We start from the raw sequence: 25,648 nt of genomic DNA on the forward strand, positions 1-25,648 counted from the left end.
ACCGAAGTTCTGTTTTCTGTTCCTCCAGCCGGACAAAACGTCCAGAGAGATGTACCGGAGTAAAAGTCGGGACCTTTGAGGAGAGCATGTGTCTGAATCTCAAGTCAACTTGGGACATTACTCAGCCTTCAGGAGACGGGTGGCATTGCTTCTTACCTCGAAGAGAGATTGCAAGTGCGGAATGTATGTTGACGGTCGTTCCCGGCGTCTGAAGCGAGGTAGGTCATGTGAGGGGTACACAGCACAGCTTCACAAGGGGCAGAGGTCATTCCAATTAAATCAGACAAGTAAACACAGGGGTTAATCTCCTCTCTTTAAACCTCCGGAGGGAATATTGAAGACGCTTTCAACGCAACGTCCACTAAAACTTGCAATGTGAAAAACGGCTTTTATGCGACTGTCAAACAATATATTGAAGGTTTGTACAAAATATGCAGAATATATTTCCATCAAGACCAAGATTACAATGTAGTAATGTAATTGTTAAACAATTTAAACGGTTTTATATCAGTATTTAAATTGAGTCCAAGTTTACCTACGTTTAGGGTTACCTAAAAAAAACTATAATCAGAGGCTTTATTTCTTTTTTAGACAGCATGCATCTCAGATTGATGAGACTAAAAGTGTGCCATAACATAACACAGTTTTGTTGAATTTTCTAGCATTTGATCATGGATTGGATTTTTGTGTTTGGATAACAACAGCATTGTATTTGGATTTTTTGATGAAATGTTTCAGTAAAAAAAAAAAAAAATCCTTTAAAAGAAGTTCTAAAACCACTTTCCTGAGATTACCTACTTTACGACCTGAATCGTTGTTACACTCCGTGGGGGCTCTCCCAAAACACATACACTCTGTTTACTGATAGATACACTATTACAAGTTGAGAGACTCCGCAAGGAAAATGCTCGGCAAGAATGAGACGACAAAAACTGGCAAAGAGAGAATTACAATCCATAGTAGAACCAGAATTACTAGGATTGCCCAAACTAATATCTATTTATAAATATGAAAGCTGACAGAGCTTCCAATAAAAAAGTGCTGTGGCAGCTTTGTGAGGGGGAAAAAATACAAGTGTTCAAGTCATTTTAATTTGAACATATTATGGTCTCTTGGGTGGGCAGACTGATTTCAGCCTGTTTGTGTGAGTACGCGGGTCTCAGATGCTTCTTTGTGATACCTGACACACACACTCCCTCGCAGGTCTTTATTTAGGGCGTACTATATTAAGCACTTTCCCATTGAAATACAGCACCAGCTGTACCGGCTATGTGTTGTGGCTGCTGTTGCAATAGGACTGTCCCCCTTCCTCTCACTAGCTAGCCTGTGTTTTCTCTCATGCAGACAGATCTAATTCAATTAGCCCTAATAATCATACCATCCGTTCGCACTGACACACATATGACGCACATGGCGGAGGCATTGTCCATTTTGAAATATGAGGGTTCAAGTTCCATATTACAGGAAGGCTAAAAGTATAACTTCATGACATGTGCAGGTGTTTTATATAATGATACTGCAAACATGATCAAATTACGATTGGAGCTATTGCCAATATGTTCTCAATGTCACAAGTGCTTTGATGTCAAAGTAATCCATGTGTTATTTCTTTTTTAGACATTTGCAGTGCAGAAGTTGGACTATCTCCCGCCACGATATAACTGTATTACTCTCCTGGACTGCTTAAGGTGAAGTGAGGCTGACACCAAAGCAGAAATGGATGTGTTTGGGGGTGCACCGCGTTTCTTTGCCTACCCGAGACCTGTGGTGGTCCAAAGTGGAACGGATGCAGTCCTGAAGTGTCAAATTGGTGGGGATCCAAGGCCTGCAGTTATCTGGGAGCGGAACAATGAAAAGATTGACCCACAGGGACGATACAGGATCTTTGAGGATGGAAATGTTTACAACCTCATCATCTCAGCTGTGACCACAGATGATAGTGGCCAGTACATATGCAAAGCGAAGAACAGCATCGGGGAAACGTACGCGGCGGCCACGCTGAAGGTGGAAGGCGAAGCACAAGAGATGGAGTTACGAGAGGAGAACAAGCCGCGGTTCCTCATCAAGCCCCTCTCCACTCGCGCCGGACGTGGGGAGGATGCCGTTTTCTCCTGTAAGCTCTGGGGGAACCCACGACCAGAGGTCGCCTGGGAAAAGGACGGCAGGAAACTCAACGAAATATTTGAAAGCACTCATTTCAGTGTGGGCTTCCAGGACGGAGGATGGTTCCAGCTGAAGATCTTTAAGACTCGTGCTCCAGACGGTGGCGTTTATACATGCAAGGCCAGGAATGGGTTTGGGGAAGCGTTAGCAGGAGCTGTGTTGCTGGTTGATGCAGGCCCAGGACATGAGGATGAGGCTAATCGTAATGGCTACACGAATGGCCACTGGAAAGCCCACCAGGGAAAACAGAGGATTGGCAGGCAAATGCCAAACAGGCTCAAAGACGACACCATGACCAAGTCGACTAAAGTGAAAATGTTTGCGGTGACTGAGGGCAAACATGCCAAATTCCGCTGCTTTGTGACTGGGAAACCCAAACCAGAAATCATTTGGAGGAAAGACGGCAGGCTGATACTGTCTGGAAGGCGTTATTTGTTATACGAGGACAGAGAAGGATACTTCACACTCAAAGTTCTGTACTGTAAGCAGAAGGATAACGGAGTTTATGTTTGCGCTGCATCAAATACTGCCGGGCAAACGCTCAGTGCGGTACACCTCTCCGTAAAGGGTAAGTCAAGACCGGTGGCTCAAGAAATGTAGCTTAATTAATACATTTTAGAAATGTAGGTTCAACTTTGGAGAGTGAAAGCAGACGCATTTCCAGCCTGTGATGAGGAGAGAGTGAGGGTGTGGTGTGTTCTTAGATCAGATTTCTATCCATTTCATGTGAGGATGATGTCATTGAGACATCTCCAAAGATGTACTCTGAGGTCATCTATTGGTGAAGGGCCAGACAGGGAAAGTAAAATTAAACTTTAAATGGTGGCTTAAGTGATGATGCACAGATATTGTTGAGTTGCTAAATAATATACTTCAATGTACAGAAATGATAACAGGTAAACATTAAGGAAATATTGTTAATCGGTATAAAAAATATTGTTTGCTAAACCTATTCTGTTCCAAACTTCTAAATATCATCTAAATATCCCAGATAGTTACAGAAGTGGCCAACAGTTTTACAAAGCAAATGACAGCACAAACAAAACGACACACTAATGCTTATTGTGTAACCCATGTTGCTGCTCACCAATGCCTACTTAAGGAACTCAATTCCAGAGATGTTAAGTATAAGGCTGTATCTCCTCATACAGCTGAATACATAAAAGGGCATGTCAGCAGGCCAGTGAGCTGCAAATATCAGTAATCATGTATGCGACACCAGCTGCATTAAAAGCATTCAATCCTGGTCCACCGGAGGATTATTGAAATGTAATAATGACCTGAAACTTAACCCGAGAGATATCCAAACAGGCAAAGTGCATCCGCTTGAAGTGGATTCCAACAGCAGTGGGATGTCTGCAAAGTCACTTAGCTTGGGAAAGGTCTCGCTGGTGGGGGGTGGTGGGGCGTCCATGTGATCGAAGTCTTTAGGAAGGAGATCGTATTTCTCACATGGCCTAGAGAAGTCCAAACGCAAGACATCAACAGACAGTATTGTACTGTTCTAGGGTCAGAGGTAGAGGCAGAGGTAGAATTAAAGGTCAGTGGTGGCTAGTGGGTAGATTTAACGGAGATTGAAACGGTATATGGTAAATTTATTTTATTGGTTGTCTGTGTGTTTAATTAGGCTTTGCAAGATAAGGAAATTAAGAGGTTCACACACACACACACACACACACACACACACTAAACTAAATACGGTCCACATTCTTTTGTTTACAACAGTCTGGTACTGTCTGATGGTGTCAGTTACAAACAGTTTATTTCCTATCCAGCACCTCCATGTGTTAATGAGCTTCCCATTCCCTGTCTAAATGGACCACTTGTCTCATGATTTTGCTCATTTTGTTTGCTTCACTAGAATTTACTTGCCTGAAGGATTTGTATTGCTAAGGAAGCACAAATATTTTTTATTAATAGAAGTTCTAAACTACACCTTCAGCTAGATTTTAACTGACTTTTAATTTGGAGGCGTAATATTGGCTTAATCAAACTGGTCTGCTTCCTCCTCTTTGGTGCCAGAGCCGCCGGTGCGGTTCAAGCAACCTCTCATCGATCTAGAAGTGTGGGAACGAGATTTGGCTGTTCTCGAGTGTGAAGTTCCAGAGGACTCCGTTACCATCACGTGGTATCTGGAAGACAGGCGACTGCAGCCGGGGGCCAAATATGGAATGGAGGAGTGGGGAACAAAACGGCGGCTAACCATCCGTGACATCGGAGTTGACGATGATGGGATTTACCTCTGTGAGATGCCCGACGGGGGCAGAAGTATCGCAGAGGTAGCTGTGAAAGGTAAATCAGGATGAAATCATCAAAAATCTGTGGTAGCTTTGGAGAGTCATTTGTATAATTTCATGGAACACGTTTGTGGTTCACAGATACAACAGTAATAATAATAATAATAATAACTTTATTTGTATAGCACCTTTAAAAACAGCCGTTAACAAAGTGCTTTGACATGGCTAAAATCACAACACACACACACAAATAAAGTAAAAAACATCATTGTGTAAATGTACAGAGGACATAAGAGGAGTTGTTGTTAGTTTGATTAAAAGGGTGCTTGCAAAGAAGGAAAAACAATGGGGTTAAAAAAAAAAAAAAAAAAGGTAAAAAGACAATAAAAAAACAGTACGCTTTTAATAAAAAGGTTCAGAAGAAGAAACAGTTACATTTATTATTGGGATGATCAAAACTAAAGTTGATCTAACTGTGACAACCCTAACCCCTAGTTTGTTTTCCCTCCGTCATTTTGAACACGAACTTCAGGACTGACAAAAATAACAAACACTTACACTATCCTCTTGGATTCATAGCATTTCATTACTTTTCTCTCATCCCTTGAGCATTTGAGAGACAAGTTAAATCCCTGTAGACAAACACGGCAGTGAACATAAAGACCGATGCCTCATATTTGTCAGGTAATTTGACTTTGAGAAAGCACTCTTTATGTGGAAAACCACTATAATTACTGTTCCACTATGGGACTGTCCAGAAATGCCGAAAACAAGTGGTTGCACATGTCAAAAAAACATTGGGCTTTGTTCACTTTGTGTTTCCTGACAGTCAACAGTGTTTCTTTAAACCGTGACCACAATAATTCTCTAACCCTAACCAAGTATTTATTTGTTTAACCATAATTTAAACATAATGAAGGTCACCCTACTTTAACAATGTAGTACTGTTAACCAAAACAATGATCTTTGCCAATATAGCGAACATAGCCGTGTCAGATTGCACTGATTTGCAACCATTTTGGAAGGCCCTTTCAAAAGAGCATGTCAGATCAGAAAACACTTGTCTTGTTGTTGTTTTCAGATAATCAAAACCCTACATCCTGTTAACGTGCAAAGGACTCACTGACTTTAAAAATGTTTCCTTGCAGGGACAATTTTGCGGAAGCTTCCAAGAAAAGTGGATGTACTGGAGGGTGAAAATGCTGCCTTTTGTGTTGAAGTGGAAAAAGAAGAAATGGACATACACTGGTACAAAGACGCCGTGGAGCTTCGTGAGACGCATCAGACCATCCTTAAGTCCTTTGGTCGAACTCACATCCTGGTTTTCGTCAATACAATGCCCCAAGACTCTGGTCTCGTCACTTTCCTTGTAGGCAGATCCAAGACTTCTGCTCAGCTTAGAGTGAAAGGTAGGGGTCCCTCAACTGTAGATCTGTACAATTTGTTACTTTTGGAATTTATTAACATGTTCTAGTTAATCCAATCCAAAGACACATTGATGCACAGTGGGTTTCTCCTGTTTCAGCGGCCAGACATTGTCCTCCCAGTTGTCCGGTGGGTGTGCAGATCAACACGGAGCGTGCTAATGCAGCTCTTCTCTCATGGGTTCCTGCTCAGGACACGCGAAAGAACCCTCCGTCCGGATATGTGCTTGAGCGACAGGAAGTGGGCACCGGCTCACAGGAGTGGCTACAGTGCCTGACCACCGACTCGGCCACCTCCGTGGAGATCCTTGGCGACAGTGTGCCATGTGAAGCCGATTACCGGTTTCGCATCTGCAGTGTCAACAAATATGGAAAGAGCAACAATGTTGAGTTCCCTAAAGCTGTTCACTTGGGTGAGTTCAGTTGTACTCAAACAACTAGGTGGTAAATCAATTCAAGCAGAGTTTCTTTTTTTGTTCTCGATTAATGAAACCACAAACTAATTCTCACTTCCAGTTCCAGTAGCAAGAATACAAGCTCCCTTACAGGATGCCCTGGTGCCCGAGGGGCAAGATGCTCTCTTCTCTATTGAGCTCTCTGCTTCGGTCATCGGTACGTGGTTCTTAAGCGGTATTCAGCTTCAGGAAGATGAACGTTATTCCATGCGTCGATCACGAACACACCAATCTCTTCGCATTCGAGGAGTACGTGACACAGACAACGGAGCCGAGATTACATTTATTGCCTATGGCATCCGGGATTCTGCAGCACTATACATTCAAGGTATGAATAGTTTCACCGTCATTATTTCCTTGAGCATGTTTCTCCATAGGCCAAAGATGTATCTGTTTCTTATTGTTTGTCCGTCCGTTCCGTTTTAATTGGACTTTGGATAAATGTACAAATATTACACCAATGTTGCAAGATGACACGAACAAACTTCATGCTTCCATTCTTTATCTTAAAGAAAGATTCAGACTTGATTATGTAAAATGTTCTTATTTTCTAAAATTTGCAGCTCCTCTTGTCAAGTTTTCCCCAATGTCAGAAATGGACCGAAACAAATTTGTCGAAATTGGGAACCCCATTGTGCTCTACTGTGAGCTGTCAGACCCTGCACCTCCAGTGCATTGGTACAAGAACGGGGTGGAATTACAAACAATGGAAGGTCTGCATATCCAATCGGAGGGCACCATGAGAAGAATTGTCATCCAATCAGCAGAGATCTCACATTCTGGAGTGTATTGCTGCGATGCCATTGATGACGTCATCAGGTTCAATGTGGAAGTGGAGGGTGAGTGGAGTGACTTTCTTACACTGTTAGTGTCTTTCACTAACCATCTTTATTGTCACTTTTTAACTCCCTTTTTCTTTTCCCATTCAAAAAAATGCATTTAGTCTGGAATATCAAAACATATCACATTTTATCACAACTTAACCATCCATTAAAATATTTAAATATCTATAGCCCCGCCTGTGAGGTTTTCAGCAATTCCAGATGCCGAGAGGAACAAAACCATCCAAACCGGCCACCCCATTGTTTTGTGCTGTGAGCTCTCAGATCCGTCAGCCCAGGTGCACTGGCACAAAGATGGCTCAAAGCTCCATCCTCAAAATGGAGTAGAAACTCTAACTGACGGCTTGGTGAGAAAGCTGGTTGTCCACTCGGCAGAATTTTTCCATTCTGGGTTGTACTGCTGCAAGACAAAGGGTGACGCCATCGCATTCAGTGTGGACATCAAAGGTGATTTGTTTAACCTTGAGCGGTGTGAAACATTAACAAGCTCCTCCTCTTTGTCTGACACTTTGTCTGTTGCCTCTCTTCATAGCACTCGTAAGAAGTGCCGCTATGCTTGTCACCCTTTCTTTCACTGCATTACAGCATGTTAGCAATGTAGTAGTCAGTAAAAGAAATAGATTATAATGATCTGAAAAGCTGGCATGAGGTTGACATAAGATCTACACATATCCATAGCTCCACCTGTGAAGTTCTCAGCAATTCCTGAAGAAATGAGGACCAAGTCGATTGAAGCAGGCTGCCCTATTGTACTCCAGTGTGTGGTGTCGGATCCTGAGGCCCATGTTTGCTGGTACAAGGATGAAATGCAGCTCATTTCAAACTCTGAATTAGAAATCAACTCAGAGGGCAACGCAAGGACATTAGTGGTTCAGTCTGCAGAGCTGTGCCACTCTGGTGCGTACAGATGCACCACACAGGATGATTCCGTGGAGTTTCAAGTGGAGATCAAAGGTGACTTTACACTTTTTATCTTGTGCGTTAATACTGTAACCCCACCTCTTTATAGATGCCACTAACAACCCCCGCTTGTACTGTGTGGTTTGACTGTTTTCATGTACACAACCTCGAAGAACTGTTGGACTAGGAAAATATTAGTTGCAATCATTTGTTTTGCGACTGCTATCCCTGAATTGAACGTCTCCAAAGACCTTCACATTTTCTGCTCAGCATTCAAATTTTTTGCAAGGTATCCATTTCCACAGTCTTGATTTTATTTAGCTGTCCTGAATTCCCAATGCTAGCAATACCAGTGACGTACTCTGCTATCTTTGACGTTGAGAGAACCAAGTCACTTGAAACGGGAAAACTTTTGGAGCTGGAATGTGAGGTTGCAGACGCCACTGTGCCTGTCTGCTGTTATAAAGATGGTGTCAAGCTCTCCCTGCAGAATGATTGGGATAAACAGAGTAATGGCACATTGAGGAGACTCAGTACCCCGTCTGCTGAGCTCTTGCACTCAGGGATAAACAGCTGTGAAACCTCTGATGACACAATTCACTTCACTGTGGATATCAAAGGTGACTTTTATTTAACTTTCTTGAATCTTAGAACAAACTCTAGAGCTTTCCAGATGCAACTAACATTTACAATGTGCATATCTGTCTGTCTGTTTTTAAGTGGTGTTTTGTGTAACAGTTTCTTAAATCGTGGTAAAATGAATCTCTACTGACAAAATTAAAATGAAACTGGTTGGTTCCCAGTTTGGGAAAGCTGAAGCTATAACCATTTCTTAATCAGAGTGTAAATATACACTGTTAAGTCTGCAATTATAATATGAATCATCATCTTCAGCTCCAACGCTGCCGTTGCCGCCCTCACCAGAGGTAGTGGAGACGCAGTCACTTGAAGCAACCTGCCCAACTGAAGCAACACGTGAAACCTCAGACCCTGCTTTCCAGGTGTCACTGCAGATGGATAAAGAACAGGATTCTAATAAAGAACCTGATTTTGAAATGGGAGGCATCGAGAAGACCCTCGTTATTGAACCATCTCATCCCTCCAACTCAGGAGCATACTACTGTGCAACAGCAGACGATGTTGCCCAATTAATAGTAAACAATCAAGGTGATTTTGCAAAATGTGTTTTTAGGTTTAGCTATGACTAACTCTTGTGTAGCTTTTAGTCTGTCGGTCTGTCTTTGTTGTTACTATGCAGAGCTAATATCTGTGACAATTTTGACAATATCACTTTGAAGTCACTTTTTCTAACATCTAGAAGTACACTGAAATGATCTCCTCAATAATTGTCTGTAGTGCCACCTCTGACACATCTACTTGGTCCTGATGTTGAGAAGACTGAGTCTGCCGAAGTGGACTGCCAACTTGTTCAGCAGTTTGAGATTTCAGATCCCATTGCCAAAGCTTGTTGGTACAAAGATGGAACCCAGATCTACCCAAAAATGGAAGCTGCCTGTGAATCACAGGGCAGCAGCCAAACCGTGTCCTTCCAGTCAAATGACTTGTCTGGTGATGGGAGAGTTTGCTGTGAAACATCTGGTGACGCACAGTTAAATGTGGACACGAAAGGTGGTGTTCCACGTTGTACCTGCACAATTCAGAATCAAGTATTTAGTGACATATGTGAAGCTATCACCCAGCTCATTGTTTTCTCTTTGGCTTTGTCCAAACAGCAGAGCAGTGTCACTATCGTGACGAGACTGGTGAGCTAGCTGATGCATCTGTCCAATACACTGTGGATGTTGAAGGTGATTTGATATATTTCAACATCAGTCATCCATCTTAACCCAGCACATAAATGCCACTAACAACAGTGGTTTATTTGACTGTTGGCTCCATCATCTGCGGCATCTGCATCTTTTTTTCCTTTCGACATTGCTTTTTTCCATATTGAATCCTGGTCTCATGTCATTTCCTGCCATGATTGGCTCTTAATCAAACATGGGTGTTAAGTAGCTGAGTAGCTGCTCCTCATACTAACATATATGTTGTGTTTGTCAATTAATTCTTCATTTTAACAACAATCTTTGCTTGCAACAAGCAGCTTACCACTCTTTCAGTCCATCTTCTGTCTTATTCATCACCAGATCTTCTCATTCACATTGCTGCCCCGAACCTCTCACCGTTGCAATGACAGCGAAGTCTTACCAAAGAGAAGAAAATTAGTGTACTTTTTAGGGGTTTACGGTGTTAGTGGTGGTATAACAGTATCAGGAGTCAGTTGAATGGGGAAATATAGGAGCTCAATCTCAGACCAAACATGGTCGATCTTGTTTGTCTTTGCAATGAATTATCCCATAACTCCATGCTAACCCACACTGATGCAAAATTCTGTTATGAGAAGAAGTATTGAGACCATCAACCACTGAAAACCTTTCTCTGTGTACATCACAATGCTTATAGCTACATCGCCAAGGCTCTCTTCTGACCAAGAAAAGAAGTCTGCTGAAGAGGTTTATCCTGTTGAAGTTGACTGTATGTCCTCAAAATGCAATTCTGGCACCTGCTGTGGCAAAAAAGGAGATACACAGATTGATGAAGAACATTCCAGGCATACTCCAACTTCTCAGGCAACATATGAATATATAACTGACTGGACTACAACTAAACAGCCAAAGGAAATCTTCGCCGATCAACAAACAACTAATAACCAATCTCCAGTTTACAGTAACTCTGTAAAGCCAACCATAATGCAATCTGACACACACCATCACACTAATAAGCCCACAGAATCACAAGGTGAGGAATTCATTTACTATTTACAGCATGCAAAAGCCCCGACTGAAGAGCTTGATAATTCCCTGCAGACAGCTGTCCAGAAAGATGGGTTCTGTAATATACTTCAAACTGCAGCTGTTGAATCAGAGGAATCCAATCGCAAGACTCTAACTGCCCAATCAGAAGGGCTACATAGCTCGATGCATATGCTAATTGCCCAGTCAGTCCTAGGTAACCCCCTAGATATTTCAACTCCCCAATCAGAGCTAGGTAACCCCCTAGATACTTCAACTCCCCAGTCAGATCTAGGTAACTCCCAAGATACTTCAACTCCCCAGTCAGAGCTAGGTAACTCCCAAGATACTTCAACTCCCCAGTCAGAGCTAGGTAACTCCCAAGATACTTCAACTCCCCAGCCAGAGCTAGGTAACCCCCTACATATATCAACTCCCCAGTCAGAGCTAGGTTACCCCCTAGATACTCCAACTGCTCAGTCAGAGCTAGGTAATCCCCTGGATACTTCAACTCCCCAGTCAGAGCTAGGTAACCCCCTAGGTACTTCAACTACCCAATCAGAGCTAGGTAACCCCCTAGATACTGCAACTCCCCAGTCAGAGCTAGGTAACCCCCTAGGTACTTCAACTACCCAATCAGAGCTAGGTAAACCACTAGGTACTTCAACTACCCAATCAGAGCTAGGTAACCTCCTAGATACTGCAACTCCCCAGTCAGAGCTAGGTAACCCCCTATATACTTTAACTACCCAGTCAGAACTAGATGACCCCCTAGATACTAAAACTCCCCAGTCAGAGCTAGGCAACCCTCTAGATAATTCATCTGTCCTGTCAGAGCTAGGTAACCCGATAGATACTTCAACTGCCCCATCAAAACACCTTAATAACCACTTAGACAACTTCTGCAAATCCTTAAAAACTACAATTCTTCAGGCAAAGGAGCGCATTAAATCCTTTCACACTGCAATTATCCATCCCAATGACTCGTTTAAATCCTTACTTACTGCAACTGACCAACCGGAGATCATTAAATCCTCACATATTGGAACCATCCAACCAGATGAGTCTTTGAAATCCTCAGACACTGCACCTGTCCATTTGGAGGACCCCTCGAAAACATCAAATATTGCAACTGTCCTACAGGTGAAGTACTTTAAATCCTTACATACTGCAACTGTCCAATCAGAGGAGCACTCAAAACCTTTACATTCTGTCCAATCAGAGGAGGCCTCTGAATCGTCACTTATGGCAGCTGTCCAATCAGTGGAGCCCTTTGTATCTGTAAAGACAGCAGCTGTCCAACCAGAGGAGCCTTTTAAATTCTTACAAAATGCAGGTGTCCAATCAGAGGAGCTCTGTCACTCCACACGGATGCCAGCTCTCCTGTCAGAAAAGCTTCTTGATTGCTTACAAAGTAAAACTGTCTCTTCAGAAGGCTCCTGTAACTCCTTGTGGACTGCAACTGACCAACAAACAGAAGAGTGTAACAGACTCCTACAGACATCAACTGGCGAGTCAGAGAAGATCAGTGACGTACGTCACACTGCAACCCCTCAATCATTGGATTTGTACTCTAAAGAGGCAGAAACAGTCCAACAAAGAAAGCAGTACAACTTGCGACATGCCGGCCTGGATGACTGTCACCTAGGACAAGCAATGCCTAACCATTCAGAGGTGCTGTATCAGTCCATAAAGGCCACTACAATCCAAGCAGAGAGTCATCACACCCTGAAGGTATCAGAAGACCAAGTAGTTAATACTGGGCAAAGATCATCTACCCAGTTTGCAGAGCCTCACTATATCAAGCAGGCTCCTACTATCCAATCAGAAGGGATCTATCTATCAAGGACATGTGACAGTCACTGGAGTGATAGTGTCACTGCAAATAAGGTGGCTGATGAAGGTGATTTAAATGGTTAGCATTATCAAACAAAAAAATGGACGGGCACAATGTTGACATTGTGTAAAATGAGGAGATTGCTTTTTGCAATCCTTAACATTTTGACAATTTCTACATTTAATTGATTTTGTTCGTACTAAAACAACTTTATGTAAAACTTTGAGCTTGGGTGGTCTGTGAGGAATATTAAAGATTGATAAAAGAGTAAATACATTAGCTTCAAATTCTAACTTGAATGTCTAGTTATCTCAAGTCTAACCAAAGATACCTCTTGTTAGATCACTAATAACATAAAGAAATATCGTTTTATTATTACTTATTTTAACTTAAGATTAATTGGCATGACTAATCTTGATTTGAGACTTTTTCTGGGTTGTTTGAAAACATAATTTTTGTTGTAGCCAGTAATAGTGATGCAATTTTCTCTTGATGTCACCTCAACCATCCCCAGCTCCACCTGCGAGAATTACAACATTTTGTGAGGCTGAGAAGAACAAGTCTCTTGAAGTTGATGAACCAATAGTGCTGGGATGTGAGATATCACATCAAGTTAATTCGTACAAGGAGGGAATAAATCTACGTGAAACAGCTGGGCAAGACATGCTGGCAGAGGGTTCCATAAGAACACTGGCTTCCCAGTCAGCGGTGCCGTCCCACGCAGAGATTTACAGCTGCAAGACAACAGATGATGCAATGCAGTTGCATGTGGATGTTAAAGGTGACAAAACATTGTTTTCATCTATTTGCCAACAGATTTCAGTAAGGGTCAAGTGAATCTTAAGAAAAGGCTCAAGACTGTGTACATAAAACATCCACACTTCCATCATGGGCCCCATAGATTTATTTATCCTTCATTTACCATAAAAGCTGAAATTAATTTACGTTTTTGTAACTTTAACTAGGCAAACCTGGTTTTCAATGTTTGTTAACTGGAAAAAATAACTGACAGCTACACATTTTATGAGAAGTACTGAATCAAAGTGTTTGGTATGATACAAGATTTGTATGCATTGTTAACAGTTGAATGTGCTGCTCAAGCCTTTAGTTTCAGGATTGTGCTTTGCTTCCTTTGGTTAACCACAGTGTCTGTTTTATTGACCAGTTCTATTTTACATTCAATCCTGTAGCTCCACTTCTGAAGTTTTCAGCTTTGTCCGAGGGTGACCAGAAAAAGACGGTCACGACGGGCTTTCCCATTGCTCTACAATGCGAGCTGTCAGACCCCACTGGACAAGTCAGTTGGTACAAGGATGGAACAAAGGTCCTACCGCAAAATGGAGTAGACATCCAGTCAGATGGAAATTTGAGGGGTCTAGTTGTCCTATCAGCAGAACCGGCTCACACAGGCGTATACCGCTGTGAGTCAAAGGATGATGACGTCCACTTTACTGTGGAAGTAAAAGGTGATGCTCAGAAACGCAGTATTGCTTTCACTGTCTTGCATGGCCAACTAACTGTAGAGTGGGTGATTAAGTCACGTTTGTCTCATCACCTCACAGAATATGGTCTATTTTTCTGCTTTTTTAAAAATGTGCAGCAAAAGCTTTACTCTGGAATAATACAAAATAAATTGGTATGTTAATTTGTTATTGCATGATTAGTCAATCAAGCCAACCTTCTCCCTTTCCCTCTAATCATAATGCCCATACTAAATGGAATTAGATAGGACATCTCTCTAGATGCCGCATTAAAATGTGTAGCTTCTGACTATGCATGTCCAATATCTTAAGAAAACTAACGTTTCATGTGTCTTGCTCAATAAAAGACACTAACTGAATACTTTACCACCAACACACACTTTGTTGCCTTCTTGTTTCTTCTTGTGTCTTACTTGTGCTTTCTGTCTGTGTTTTATAACTGTGGAGAACTTGATTCTTGCTCTTTTAGTCATTTAAATATGTGTTGTTTTGTATTTCTCATTGTCCTTGTGAAGTTGTATTTATGTCGTATGTATAATTTTTTCTTGAAATTCTTTGTAATTGAATATACAGAGGGTTAGATATTTAAATAGCTTCAACAAATTACATTTCTGAATCTTATCAAGGCACTCTTTTTGCAATATCTGAAACGTATAGCACTACCTGCGAAGTTCTCAGAGCTTCAAGAGACTGACAGGAGCAAGTCCGTCCAAGAAGGTTCTCCCATAGTCCTCAGATGTGAAATCTCTCATGATCCTTCTGCTCACGTTGACTGGTCCAAGGATGGGATGAAACTCCAACCACAAAACAATATGGAAATACAGTCGGACGGTCCAACAAGGACGCTCTGCATCCACTCAGCTGAAAACATACATAGTGGCACCTATGAATGTAAGACATCGGATGACTCCATCACATTTAAAGTGGATGTAGAAGGTGATTCATTTCCATCTTTAACATCTTCTAATACATTCCACGTCCATCTTATTCTGTGGTGTGAGTGGTAGACCGAATGTGTTGTGAAAGTTCATGAGAACATGGTATGACTGGCTGTCTTGTCCGTTGTTAGTGAATTCGTCTCTTATCCAAAACTCTTGTTATTCCCTTCTCTTAGGCCGATCGCCACAGATCATGCCGATCCCAGTGTCAGAAAAATACAAGATGATTTCAATGGGTTGTCCGATTATCCTCCAGTGTGAGGTGTCAGACCCTGTCGCACAGGTTTCCTGGTTTAAAGAGGAGGTGGAGCTTTTTTGCAAAACTGGCCTTGATATGAAAAGAGATGGCAGCATGAGAAAATTAATGATCAATTCTGCTAAGGTCTCCGACTCTGGCCTCTACAGTTGTATCCTCGCCGACGATGTTGTGACATTCCAGGTGGACGTTGAAGGTGATTTTCTTGTATTCCCTTTAAATTTGCTTCGCAGTGTCATATGAATATTTGAGTAACCCGTAACTGTACACTTCTTTTACCAATTAAATCGAAATTAATTTAATGTTTTTTGTAAAACACAGAGCTACATATATTGTGTATACTCTGCTAAAATAATCCAAGTGCGATGATGAACACTGCTTGTTAAATGATGTTCTGAAAGGCTTAACAACGGTGTTCTGCAAACCTTTATAATACCCTCCAGCCTCTCCTGTGAGGTTTGCAGCACTTCCGGATGTCACAAGAAACACATTTGTTGAAGCAGTCCACCCAATTAAGCTGCAGCGTGAAGTCTCAGAGCCAGCTGCCCAAGTCTATTGGCACAAAGAGGGTGAACAGTTACTTCCAGAGAGAGAATGTGAAATCCAAACAAAAGAAAATCTGGGAGGGTTGGTTATTCCACCAGCAGAAGTCAGACACTCTGGGGTGTACAGCTGTGAGGCCGCAGATGACCAGATAGAATTCAAGGTGGATGTTGCAGGTGATCTAAGTATTTTGAGCTTTGTCAGAATCACTAACTTCTTTCAGTGAATGCTTGGCAACTAGATCAACATATTTGATTTATGTTACACTGGAATGTTCTAAGATGAGGTGATAATTATGTACTTTCAATATTGCCAGTAGTTTTTAAGCAGTGGCAGATACGGTATGTAGCTCAATGTCATTATTGCCCTAACAAGACAGGCCCTTTAAGACTGGACTTTTTTTTAAAATATGTTAAAACTGCATCTTAGTACTCCACACATCACAATTTGACATTGATTGTGGAATGTGCAATGTGAAAGTTGTCACAAAGTTGTTTTAGCAGGATACAGTTTTCAGTGAAAAAGCTGTATGCTATTTGCCTAGTATGGGAGAAAGTTAGTGGACTTGGTGGAGACCAAAACAGAGCTAAAAAAGGATGAAGCACCACAAATCCAACCATGTAAACTACTGAGTTAACTGCTCAGTCCAGTGGTAATGGTAGTGGCCCATATGACTCCCAATTTCTCACCATGTCACACTATGTCACTTGTTGCAGGATGCAGAGTAGTCTGTTGTGTTTTCCACTTTGAGACTCTGGCAAGACTTAGGAAGGATTAGTTGCAGACACTGCAGGCCCCCTGGTCTGAAAGGGCATTAAAGCTGTCCATGTTCTGTATTAACAGCTAAAATTTAACAAACAATTTACACACAGAGAACAAAAACACTGATGTATGGTCCATTTCACTGATTGCTTGCGAGTCCAGCACCCTAGTACTTTTGGTAGCTGAGTGATCTCACTGTCAGCCTGTGAAGGCAAAAGCTATATCACACCAACCATATATGAAACCATATGTTCAATGTAGAGTAAAACAGTACATTGTACAGCTAGTAAATCCAAGTGTTACATAGCACAGCAAATCTGATTACTATCTGGTTTACTGTTCAATTCATTGAAATTCTTATAGCACCAGTTTGATTCTCAGCTGTTACAGAGGCTGAGGGGAGAAATTCTGTTGAAGCAGGCAGCCCGATCACTCTGCAGTGTCAGGTCTCAGACCCCACAAGCCAGACCTGCTGGTGCGACGATGGAATAAAACTATCGCCAAAATCGGGGGCAAACATCGATTCAGAGGGCAATAACAGTACACTGGCTAAGAAGTCGGCCACGTCTTCGCGCTCTGGAGTGTACAGTTGTAAAACCGATGATGATTCAGATTTCGACGATTTCTATGTGGAGGTGAAAGGTGATACGCTAAGCTTTTTCTTGGCAAGATGCCCTCATCCTTCATCATGACCTCTAATATCTGGACGCAAAACTCAATCATCGTCATATTCATATTCATTTCCCTCAAACTTGTCCTAATTTCATTGCTTTTCATATACATGCTTCATGTTTAATAGCATGTATTTTGATGAGTCTACTATGGTATTTGGTAGTTGCATTACATCAGTGCACTGCTTCAATTAACTAAAGTGGATTAACACCCACTGACCTTCATGGTGTCTTTGAGGAGTTGTTATCAAGAAGCAAGGCTTGAAAATCAGCATGTCAAAGCTGTGAAAACACGACCTTAGTCAGCTTGCATGATTATAAACAATGAATGCTACGTCTAAGCAGCAACTTACTTCTTGTGTGTACCCTTTTCTGCAGCACCACCGGTAACATTTGCTGATATCCCAGAGGAGGACCTTTTCAAGAGTGTTGTGGAACAAGAAAGGCTTGTTCTGTCCTGTGACGTATCGAGGGCTGATGGTGTTGTCCAGTGGTACAAAGACGGAACTGAAATGAAACCATGCAAAAATACCACAATGCAAGCCGAGGGCACCACAAGGATTATGACAGTACATTCGACCCAACTGTCCGACACGGGCACATACACGTGCCGTGCAGGAGACAACATTCTAATGTACAAGGTTAACATACGAGGTACTAAAGTAGCTCATGAAATCTCTGAAAATACAAAAGAAAATTCACTCAAACTTGATAATATTTCATTCCCTTGTATTCTTCTTTCAAAGAACGTCCGGTGATGATAATCTACCCCAAGGAGGATGTCCACCTTGAGCGCCATGTCCCTGAGGAAATTATCCTGAGCTGCGAACTGTCTCGTCCGAATGGCGTCGTCAGCTGGTACAAAGACGGTCAAAAGCTGCAAGAGAGTGAAAACATCAAGCTCAAGGTTGAGGGGCCTTATCGCCGACTGAAGATCATTTCTAGTGGAGTCGAAGATTCTGGAGAATACGTCTGTGATACAGCGGACGCTTCAATATTCTTTCAGCTTAGTATAACAGGTAAAATCCCTGATACTATTTATATAGTATATTTGTACACACATGTAGGTACCTCAGTATTGTCACAGCAAAAACCACACCAATTAGATTAGGGTATTTAAGGCACTGGATTATGCAAATGGAGATAATAGCACAAACTTTCGGACAGTATCATCGCAAGGGGCATTTGTGGTGTTTCCCTCAGTTGTAGACACAAAAATACTATTGTGACGATTTGAGTTTGAGTGACACGTTCTAATTAAGTTAAAGTCATGCTAGTTTCTTACCCATGCACACCTGGGTATTCACTACATGAAGGGACAACCTTTTTAGAAAGACAATTGCCAGACACAGCCCAACAAATGTCACTGTTTAAAAGGAGGGGCGGTGGTTACAGGCACTTTTGTCTCACCTGACATTAAGGGCCCTAGTTTCGTGGCGCAGCGCAGGGCGGCGCAGGGTGGCGGAGCCGGCGCAATGCAAGTTTCGACCCGCGCAGCCTTGCGCACCGTCAGTTTGGCAGTTTGGTGGATCGCCTGCGCCAAGATGGGTGTGGCGGCACAGCAGGGGGAGGCGTCACAGATTCAGCTTGGCGTAGCAGAAGTTTCGTGGCAAAAAGCCTCGCCGAGACTGCGCTGAAAGCTCGCCAGCTCCAACCTGGTCTACTTTCGGCGCAAGGCGTAAAAATAAAGTCCATTCATTCAATGCGAATCACAGCTGGCGGAGTGGAAGTTTGGCTGACTGCGCGCAGTGCGCACACGTCACCGAGACCTCACAGGCAGGTTTCCACAGTTCCAGGCACATTTAAATGCAATAAATAATCACAACAAACACTATTTAATGCAACTAATTGAATCAACACGTGAATTTATATCTATATAGATTGTCCCGTCACATCTGACGTCAGATCAAAGGCGGATGGCACGCGTAACGGAAACTCAGCCTCTCGGACCAAAACATCTCCCTCTCTCTCTCCTGTTTTTTATAATATGGGCATTGTTATTATTATGATACGCGCACACAGCGCGTGATGAGCGTGGTGGGAGCGACAGCGCTGCTTCTGTCATCGGGTTGTCAAGTGACGGATCTTGCACTGAACCTCCCCTAACGCATTAAAGGAGAGGAGAGGAGCTCATTTGATTGGTGAAGATCTGAATCGGCTGTATTAATCCCAGTCCACGCCTCGTCTCCTCCTCGTCTCCCACTCACGCCTTCTTCTCCTCCCTCTTTCCCACTTGCGCCGGTGGGCGAGACGGGAGGTGTGCCTGCGCGAGCCTGCGCGGTGCACGAAACTTGCAAAGTCCAGGCGGACACACCCCGTCGGCGCGGCGCAGGTGCGCTGAAAGCTGACTGCGCCTGGTCTACGAAACTAGGGCCCTAACTATCTAATCCAAATTTAGGGTATAACTGATTCATCAGGATCCAAATTTCATGCAAACAGTCATGCAGGCAATTTGTGCCCCAACTTTACACCTTGAAAACCATGTTAATATATTGTAGCACTCATTAAAACTAATGCGGGGTGGCTAAAGTGGATGATACCTCCCCTTTCCAGAACCTCCAGTGCGGATTGTGTCCCCAAGTCAGTCCCAAATGGAACTGTGCCAGCAGGCGTCTGAGAGGATGGTATTGAGCTGCGAGATCTCCCGGCCCAACGCAGTTGTGCGGTGGTATCGAGATGGACTCGAAGTGGAGGAGAATGTCAACCTTATCCTCGAGGTGGATGGCGTCTACAGGAGACTTGTTATACCAGAAACAACCGTCAAAGATTCCGCCGAATATGTCTGCGATACTGCAGATGACTCCATGACATTCTTTGTGAACATAGCAGGTAAATGAAACTAGAGAATGAAAGACAGTAGGTCTAAATGTGTTGGTCTGTCAGTGTTTACCCATTTCTGACACAAACATTTCTAAATGCACAGAACCTCCTGTTCGCTTTGTACGTCCAAGGAAGATGGCGTACAGAGTAGACAAAGTGGTTTGTGAGACTCTGGTTCTAGACTGTGAGGTTTCAAGATCAAATGCTGAGGTCACTTGGAAGAAGAATGGGGAAGAAGTGGAAGACTCCAGAAATGTCACAATCCTTGAGGATGGTGTCATGCGTCAATTAACCGTTCACTCACTGACGATAGAAGATGCTGGGCAATATGTCTGTGATGCGAAGGATGATGTGATGGATTTCCATGTTAAAGTGCAAGGTAGGTTATTGTACCTAAAAAGATATCTTCAAAACTATATGAAGCCTCCAAAATGACGTTCTCTCTTCCAGATCCAGACTGAGACTAACCAGATCATTGAATGTTCCAATAGAAATATGTTCCTTCTTGTTCATTTTCAGAGTTACCTGTAAAGATTCTTGGAAAAACCGAGGCCAAAACAGAAAAGCAGTTTTTAGTCTCAGATGACATTATTCTAGTGTGTGAACTATCGAGATCCAATGCCTCCGTCAGTTGGTACAAAGATAATCATCTGATTGATGACACCGAGCGATACTGTAGCGAGGAGCAAGGTGTTTTTCGATCACTGGTCGTCCTAAATGCTGGGATCGAAGATTCAGGAGAGTACACCTGTAATGCTGTGGATGACAAAATGGTCTTCTATATCACTGTCAAAGGTAATCATATTATTAAGCAATGTTAATGTTATGCCTTTCCTTAACTTAGGAAGGAAATAATGCAATGTATCTTATGTTCAGAACCTCAAGTACAGATCATGGGAAACTCAGGCCACCCAGAGCATCACATCCTGGTCGCAGGAGATGACCTTATTTTGGAGTGCGAAGTGTCTCGGGCAAACGCCCCCGTTCAGTGGTTATGGAATGGCAAGTTGCTGAAACCAGACACTCGCATAAAAATTGACAGCTTTGACGTTGTGAGGAAGCTTGTTCTCTCTGGACTTCGACCCTCAGACTCTGGAAAATACATTTGTGATGCCGTAGGTGACAAATTGACAACAATTGTAGAGGTTAAAGGTATGATTTAAACTACTTTGAAACATGTCATTTCTGTAGTTTCTGTTTGACTAATAGTTTTATGTGTGAACATGACATTTTCAAGCAACCTCTTCTCTTTCTCAGAGTCCCCGGTCAAGTTTGAGAATAAAAAAGCAGATAACAGCCTCTCTGCTTATGAGAATGAGAGCGTCACGATGCGTGCTGTTGTGAGCCGAGAAAGAACTAATGTCCGTTGGCTGAAAGATGGCCAACTATTGAACGGGGACAACATTCACATCTCCAGTGAGGGTAATACCCACAAGCTCACCATTAATCCCCTGCAGCTGTCAGATTCTGGAGAATATGTCTGTGACGTAAAGACAGATGAGATGTATTTCAGTCTTTTAGTCAAAGGTAAGAATTTGGCACTCCGAAACAAAATGTGACCGCTATTTCAAAGTGAAAATTTACTTCACCATTACCGTCACAAAAGTCAACATCTCTTTATGCTTCTCATCAGAAATGAAGGTGAAATTCATCAGACCGTTGGAGAACATTGTGTCCCCGAAGGGCAGTAGTCTTGTATTACGATGTGAGCTCAATAAGCCCAAAGGAGATGTCCAGTGGCTTAAAGATGGCCAAGAGATCTCTCCGAGCCGACGGCACACAATAAGGGCACAAGGTCGAGAGCGAAGCTTTACCATCTACCAACTAGTGGGAGAAGATGCCGGAGAATATTCCTGTGAATCCACAGATGACAGGACCATAGCTGCTGTCACTGTAGAAAGTAAGTCAACAACATTTAGTTGGGACATAAACTTTAGTCCATGTCTTATCTGGGTGTTTTGAGCACAGTGAGTCTAATTCATCCGAGTGCTTTGTCTTCAGCTCCCCATCTTGTCGAGTTCATAGCGGAGCTTCGTAGCGTCACAGTCCGTGAAGGAGAAGATGCGGTATTTAAGTGTGTGGTTTCGCCAGAGGACACTCGGTTGGTGTGGCGCTTAAATGGCAAGCAAGTAGCTCTGAATGAGCGCACTGTCATTTCAAGTAACGGACTATGCCACATGCTCTGCATCCACAACTGCACGGTTTCAGATAGCGCCAGAGTGACAGCTGATGCAGAGGGGTTGGTATCGGAGGCCGAACTCCAGATCCAAGGTGAGTTGTTGTCCCATCTGTTAACACTATGATGATTATAGTAACACAAACACACACACACAATTTTCAGCAACACTGGAGTAACGTAAATATAAAAGTGCTGTAAGAGAGATTAAATGACCGCGTCTTTAACTGTGTACCATAAATATAGCATACATATGTGACAAATAATGACCCCCTGAGAGTTTAAATTGTTGAAGAGGCGCCCTTTTGGCAAGTGTTTAGCAGCTTCTCCCGTTATAATTCCTCTGGTAACTGAGAGACAAGCGGCTCAGTGGGTTTTTTCCCCCATACGTGACGCTGCAGGGGACAAGCCTCCTTTAACCTTTACGTTTGCTCTGTCCTCAAACTTGCAATGTAACTTTTTGCCGTTGTATTTTGCTTTGCCTGGAAGTATTGTCGAGTATTGTAGAATTCATGGATACAGTTTAATCATAAGTACTAACATCGCTGACGTGATAGATGCTGCCATCTAGTAATTCCTTAAATTGATTTTCAGAGCAACAAGTGTTATTCACCAAGAAAATGACACCAGTTGAAGCTGAAGAGTACAGTGAGGCAACTCTTGAGGTGGAGGTGAGTCTGGATTCAGGAGAGGTGCAGTGGATGAGGCAAGGTGTACTGATCCACCCCGGAGCCAAGAACACCCTGAAACGCAACGGTCAAAAACACAGTCTCACCATCCACAAACTGGCCATGTCTGACCGGGGCACCTACAGCTGTGAAACCCTCCACGACCGCACGCAAGCCCAGCTCACGGTGAAACGTGAGTGTGCACATGTTGTCACTATGCCCTGTTGTTGTCTGTTTACCGCCGTTGCCGACGACTCCACCTCTCGCACAACCTCCATCACCGCTTCTTGTGGAGGCAAGGTTTAATTAACTGAGTAAGAGTAATTTGAGTGACTGGGGACCAGGGTGGCACTTGTACCGGAGCATGATGGCAACCAACAGGTGATAGCTTTACAGGCTAAGCTGACTTTCAGACCAGCGTTTCTGTATTGACGGAGGATCAATGAAGCCCCGGTGGTTGCATTACCTATGTCAAAGGCAAATCATAACATGTTATGATGCCACACTAACCAACAACTAATTCAGCAAACATAACGAAATGTTCCTATAAACAAACGTCACTGAAAGTAGCAGGCTTGACACACTAGAAAACCAGCATCTTGTAGTGATTGAGATGTGCTCATGCTTGTTTTTCTTTGTGCATGCTTCTTATATTTCTAGTCCTATGAGCCACAGGCCAGTGGGTGAATTAAAGGCTGTTCTTTCAACACTAGTGTGGGTGGGAAGGGGAAAGTCAGTACTTTGGGCTGCTGTTGGCACCTCCTATGAATTTGGATCTCCTCTCATTGCATCTAAATTTACACCCTGGCATTCAAAACTTAGGTTGCTGTCATCGGGTATCCAAAATAAACACTCCTTTTTTTCCACAGGGAATGCTCATCTGTTAGAATAAGTGAAAAATGTTGGCAGTTTCAAAGATGGCTTTTGTGTAAAGCCCCATACTCAAATGACTAAACTATTGGCTCATCAGTGTGTGCGGGCTCGTATTGTTTGACTGCAGACTGATGTGTACAAAACAGACTCCGAGTCTATTCTGTAACAGAAAATGGACATTGTGTCTGCTCAGGAATCAAAATACTTGCTCTTATCTTTCAAACGTAACCTCTGTTTAACCATTATGTGGCTGCACAAGAATTTGATAACTAAATGTACATCTTTGTGTACTACGATGCCTTTTACACAGCCCTGCCATTTTCTTTACAGCTCGAAAAATTGCAATCAAGAAAGGGCTGACTGACATCAGAACCACAGAGCGAGAAACAGCATCTTTTGAAGTAGAGCTCTCCCATCCCAATGTACCGGCCACCTGGATGAGAAACGCAATCAAGCTGAAGGCGACAAACCACTTCCGTATGAGCGCCAAAGGACGAGTCCACAGCCTCACCGTCTCCAACCTCTCGGTGGAAGACACTGGCACCTTCACGTTCTGTGTAGAGAATTTGAAGACATCTGCAAGGCTTGTTGTGAAGGGTAGGTATATTTGGAAATAATGTGGATTTTTGCATTTGTCTTAAAACCACAATGCATACAATAAATAGCACAACATGCACAGTACAGACAATAACGGACCTGGTCCTTGATGTAATGTACTTATTACAAGGCCATAGTTTGGTCATGAGTACATTATAAGATCTATTTTCAACCTACAAACCCTGTACACTTGACTGCAGTCAAAAAAATAAAATGTTTCTTTAAAAGCAGTTGTCGTGACCTCAGTCTGGTGGCTAAAGTGGTCCACTTAGAGTAGGCCAGATACCAACCAGCTGAGGCATGATAATAGAATAGAGTGACGGCTCTACTTTTGCTGGCTTTATCCATGCTCACGTTACAAACAAAGTAGCCTAGCATGACCCAGTGAAAAGCGGTAGCTGTGTTCACTCATGTCTGTCAGGCGTCAGTTTAACCTCATGCTGTAAAATAATCCGCCCCATGCCAAGTCACTAAGTACGCATCATCCCTCTGTGCTAGGGGTTGAAACGCAGGCGATGACAATTGGATGAAAATCTCATTGCTGTAAATTAGTCCACATAGCTGAACTGTATTGCGTCTCAAATTTTAAGCAGCAATGCATACACGTGGTGCATTTTTTGGGAGGAACTTTAGAAGGTATAATGCTTGCTTGTCTAACTAAGCATGTTTTTTCTCCAGAGCCACCGGTGGTCATTTTCAGAAAACTGGAAGACCAGAAATTCCCTGAAGGTGCAGTAATCGCTATTGAGTGTGAGCTGTCAAGACACAACGTTGATGTGAAATGGATGAAGGCAAGTGCTGGATTTTTTGTCTTTCTTCATACTCAACAACATTTCTGATTTTTTTTTTTAACAAAACTACACAGCCAAAAGGATCTATAAAAAAAAAGAGTCATGTGAGATATATTACCACTTTAAAAATATTTAATAAATGCATATGCAAAGCCTTGAAGAACTACAAGACACTCTCGGAATATACCAAATATTGAACAAAGTATTTCAGTCATAACTTCAAATAAATAAGCATTTTAAAGTTTGGATTTCATGAAATTATGAGCTCAAGTCTATCGTAAAATATGTTTCTGCTTAGTAGTATTCTGTCAACATTGTCATGATCAATGTATGGAACAGTAGAAAAAAACCATTTAATTCCAATTGGACGGTGCATCACATGCAGTGTTAAGAGATCACTTTGGAGATGATTAACAAAAAAA

General features: G+C 42.6%; 1 protein-coding gene across 1 annotated transcript; it reads left to right on the forward strand.

Moving 5' to 3' along the window:
• On the forward strand, positions 1-25,617 carry LOC311021505 (obscurin-like protein 1; the record flags this gene model as incomplete). The annotated part of the gene is made up of 32 exons (XM_084022107.1): positions 1-218; positions 1,618-2,731; positions 4,186-4,455; positions 5,549-5,809; positions 5,926-6,237; positions 6,341-6,607; positions 6,843-7,118; positions 7,293-7,568; positions 7,800-8,075; positions 8,366-8,641; positions 8,916-9,188; positions 9,378-9,650; positions 9,755-9,829; positions 13,165-13,431; positions 13,841-14,116; positions 14,789-15,067; positions 15,246-15,521; positions 15,769-16,044; positions 17,012-17,272; positions 17,680-17,955; positions 18,048-18,320; positions 19,855-20,130; positions 20,225-20,500; positions 20,641-20,916; positions 20,998-21,273; positions 21,379-21,648; positions 21,755-22,021; positions 22,123-22,392; positions 22,892-23,158; positions 24,169-24,435; positions 25,114-25,226; positions 25,612-25,617. Exons 2-32 carry the CDS (start codon positions 1,717-1,719, stop codon positions 25,615-25,617), a joined length of 8,598 nt encoding a protein of 2,865 aa, XP_083878233.1. The 5' UTR covers positions 1-218; positions 1,618-1,716.
• Positions 25,618-25,648: the final 31 nt, after the last annotated feature.

This window comes from Eutrigla gurnardus (assembly GCF_963514095.1).
Source record: "Eutrigla gurnardus genome assembly, chromosome: 12".
NCBI lineage: Eukaryota > Metazoa > Chordata > Actinopteri > Perciformes > Triglidae > Eutrigla > Eutrigla gurnardus.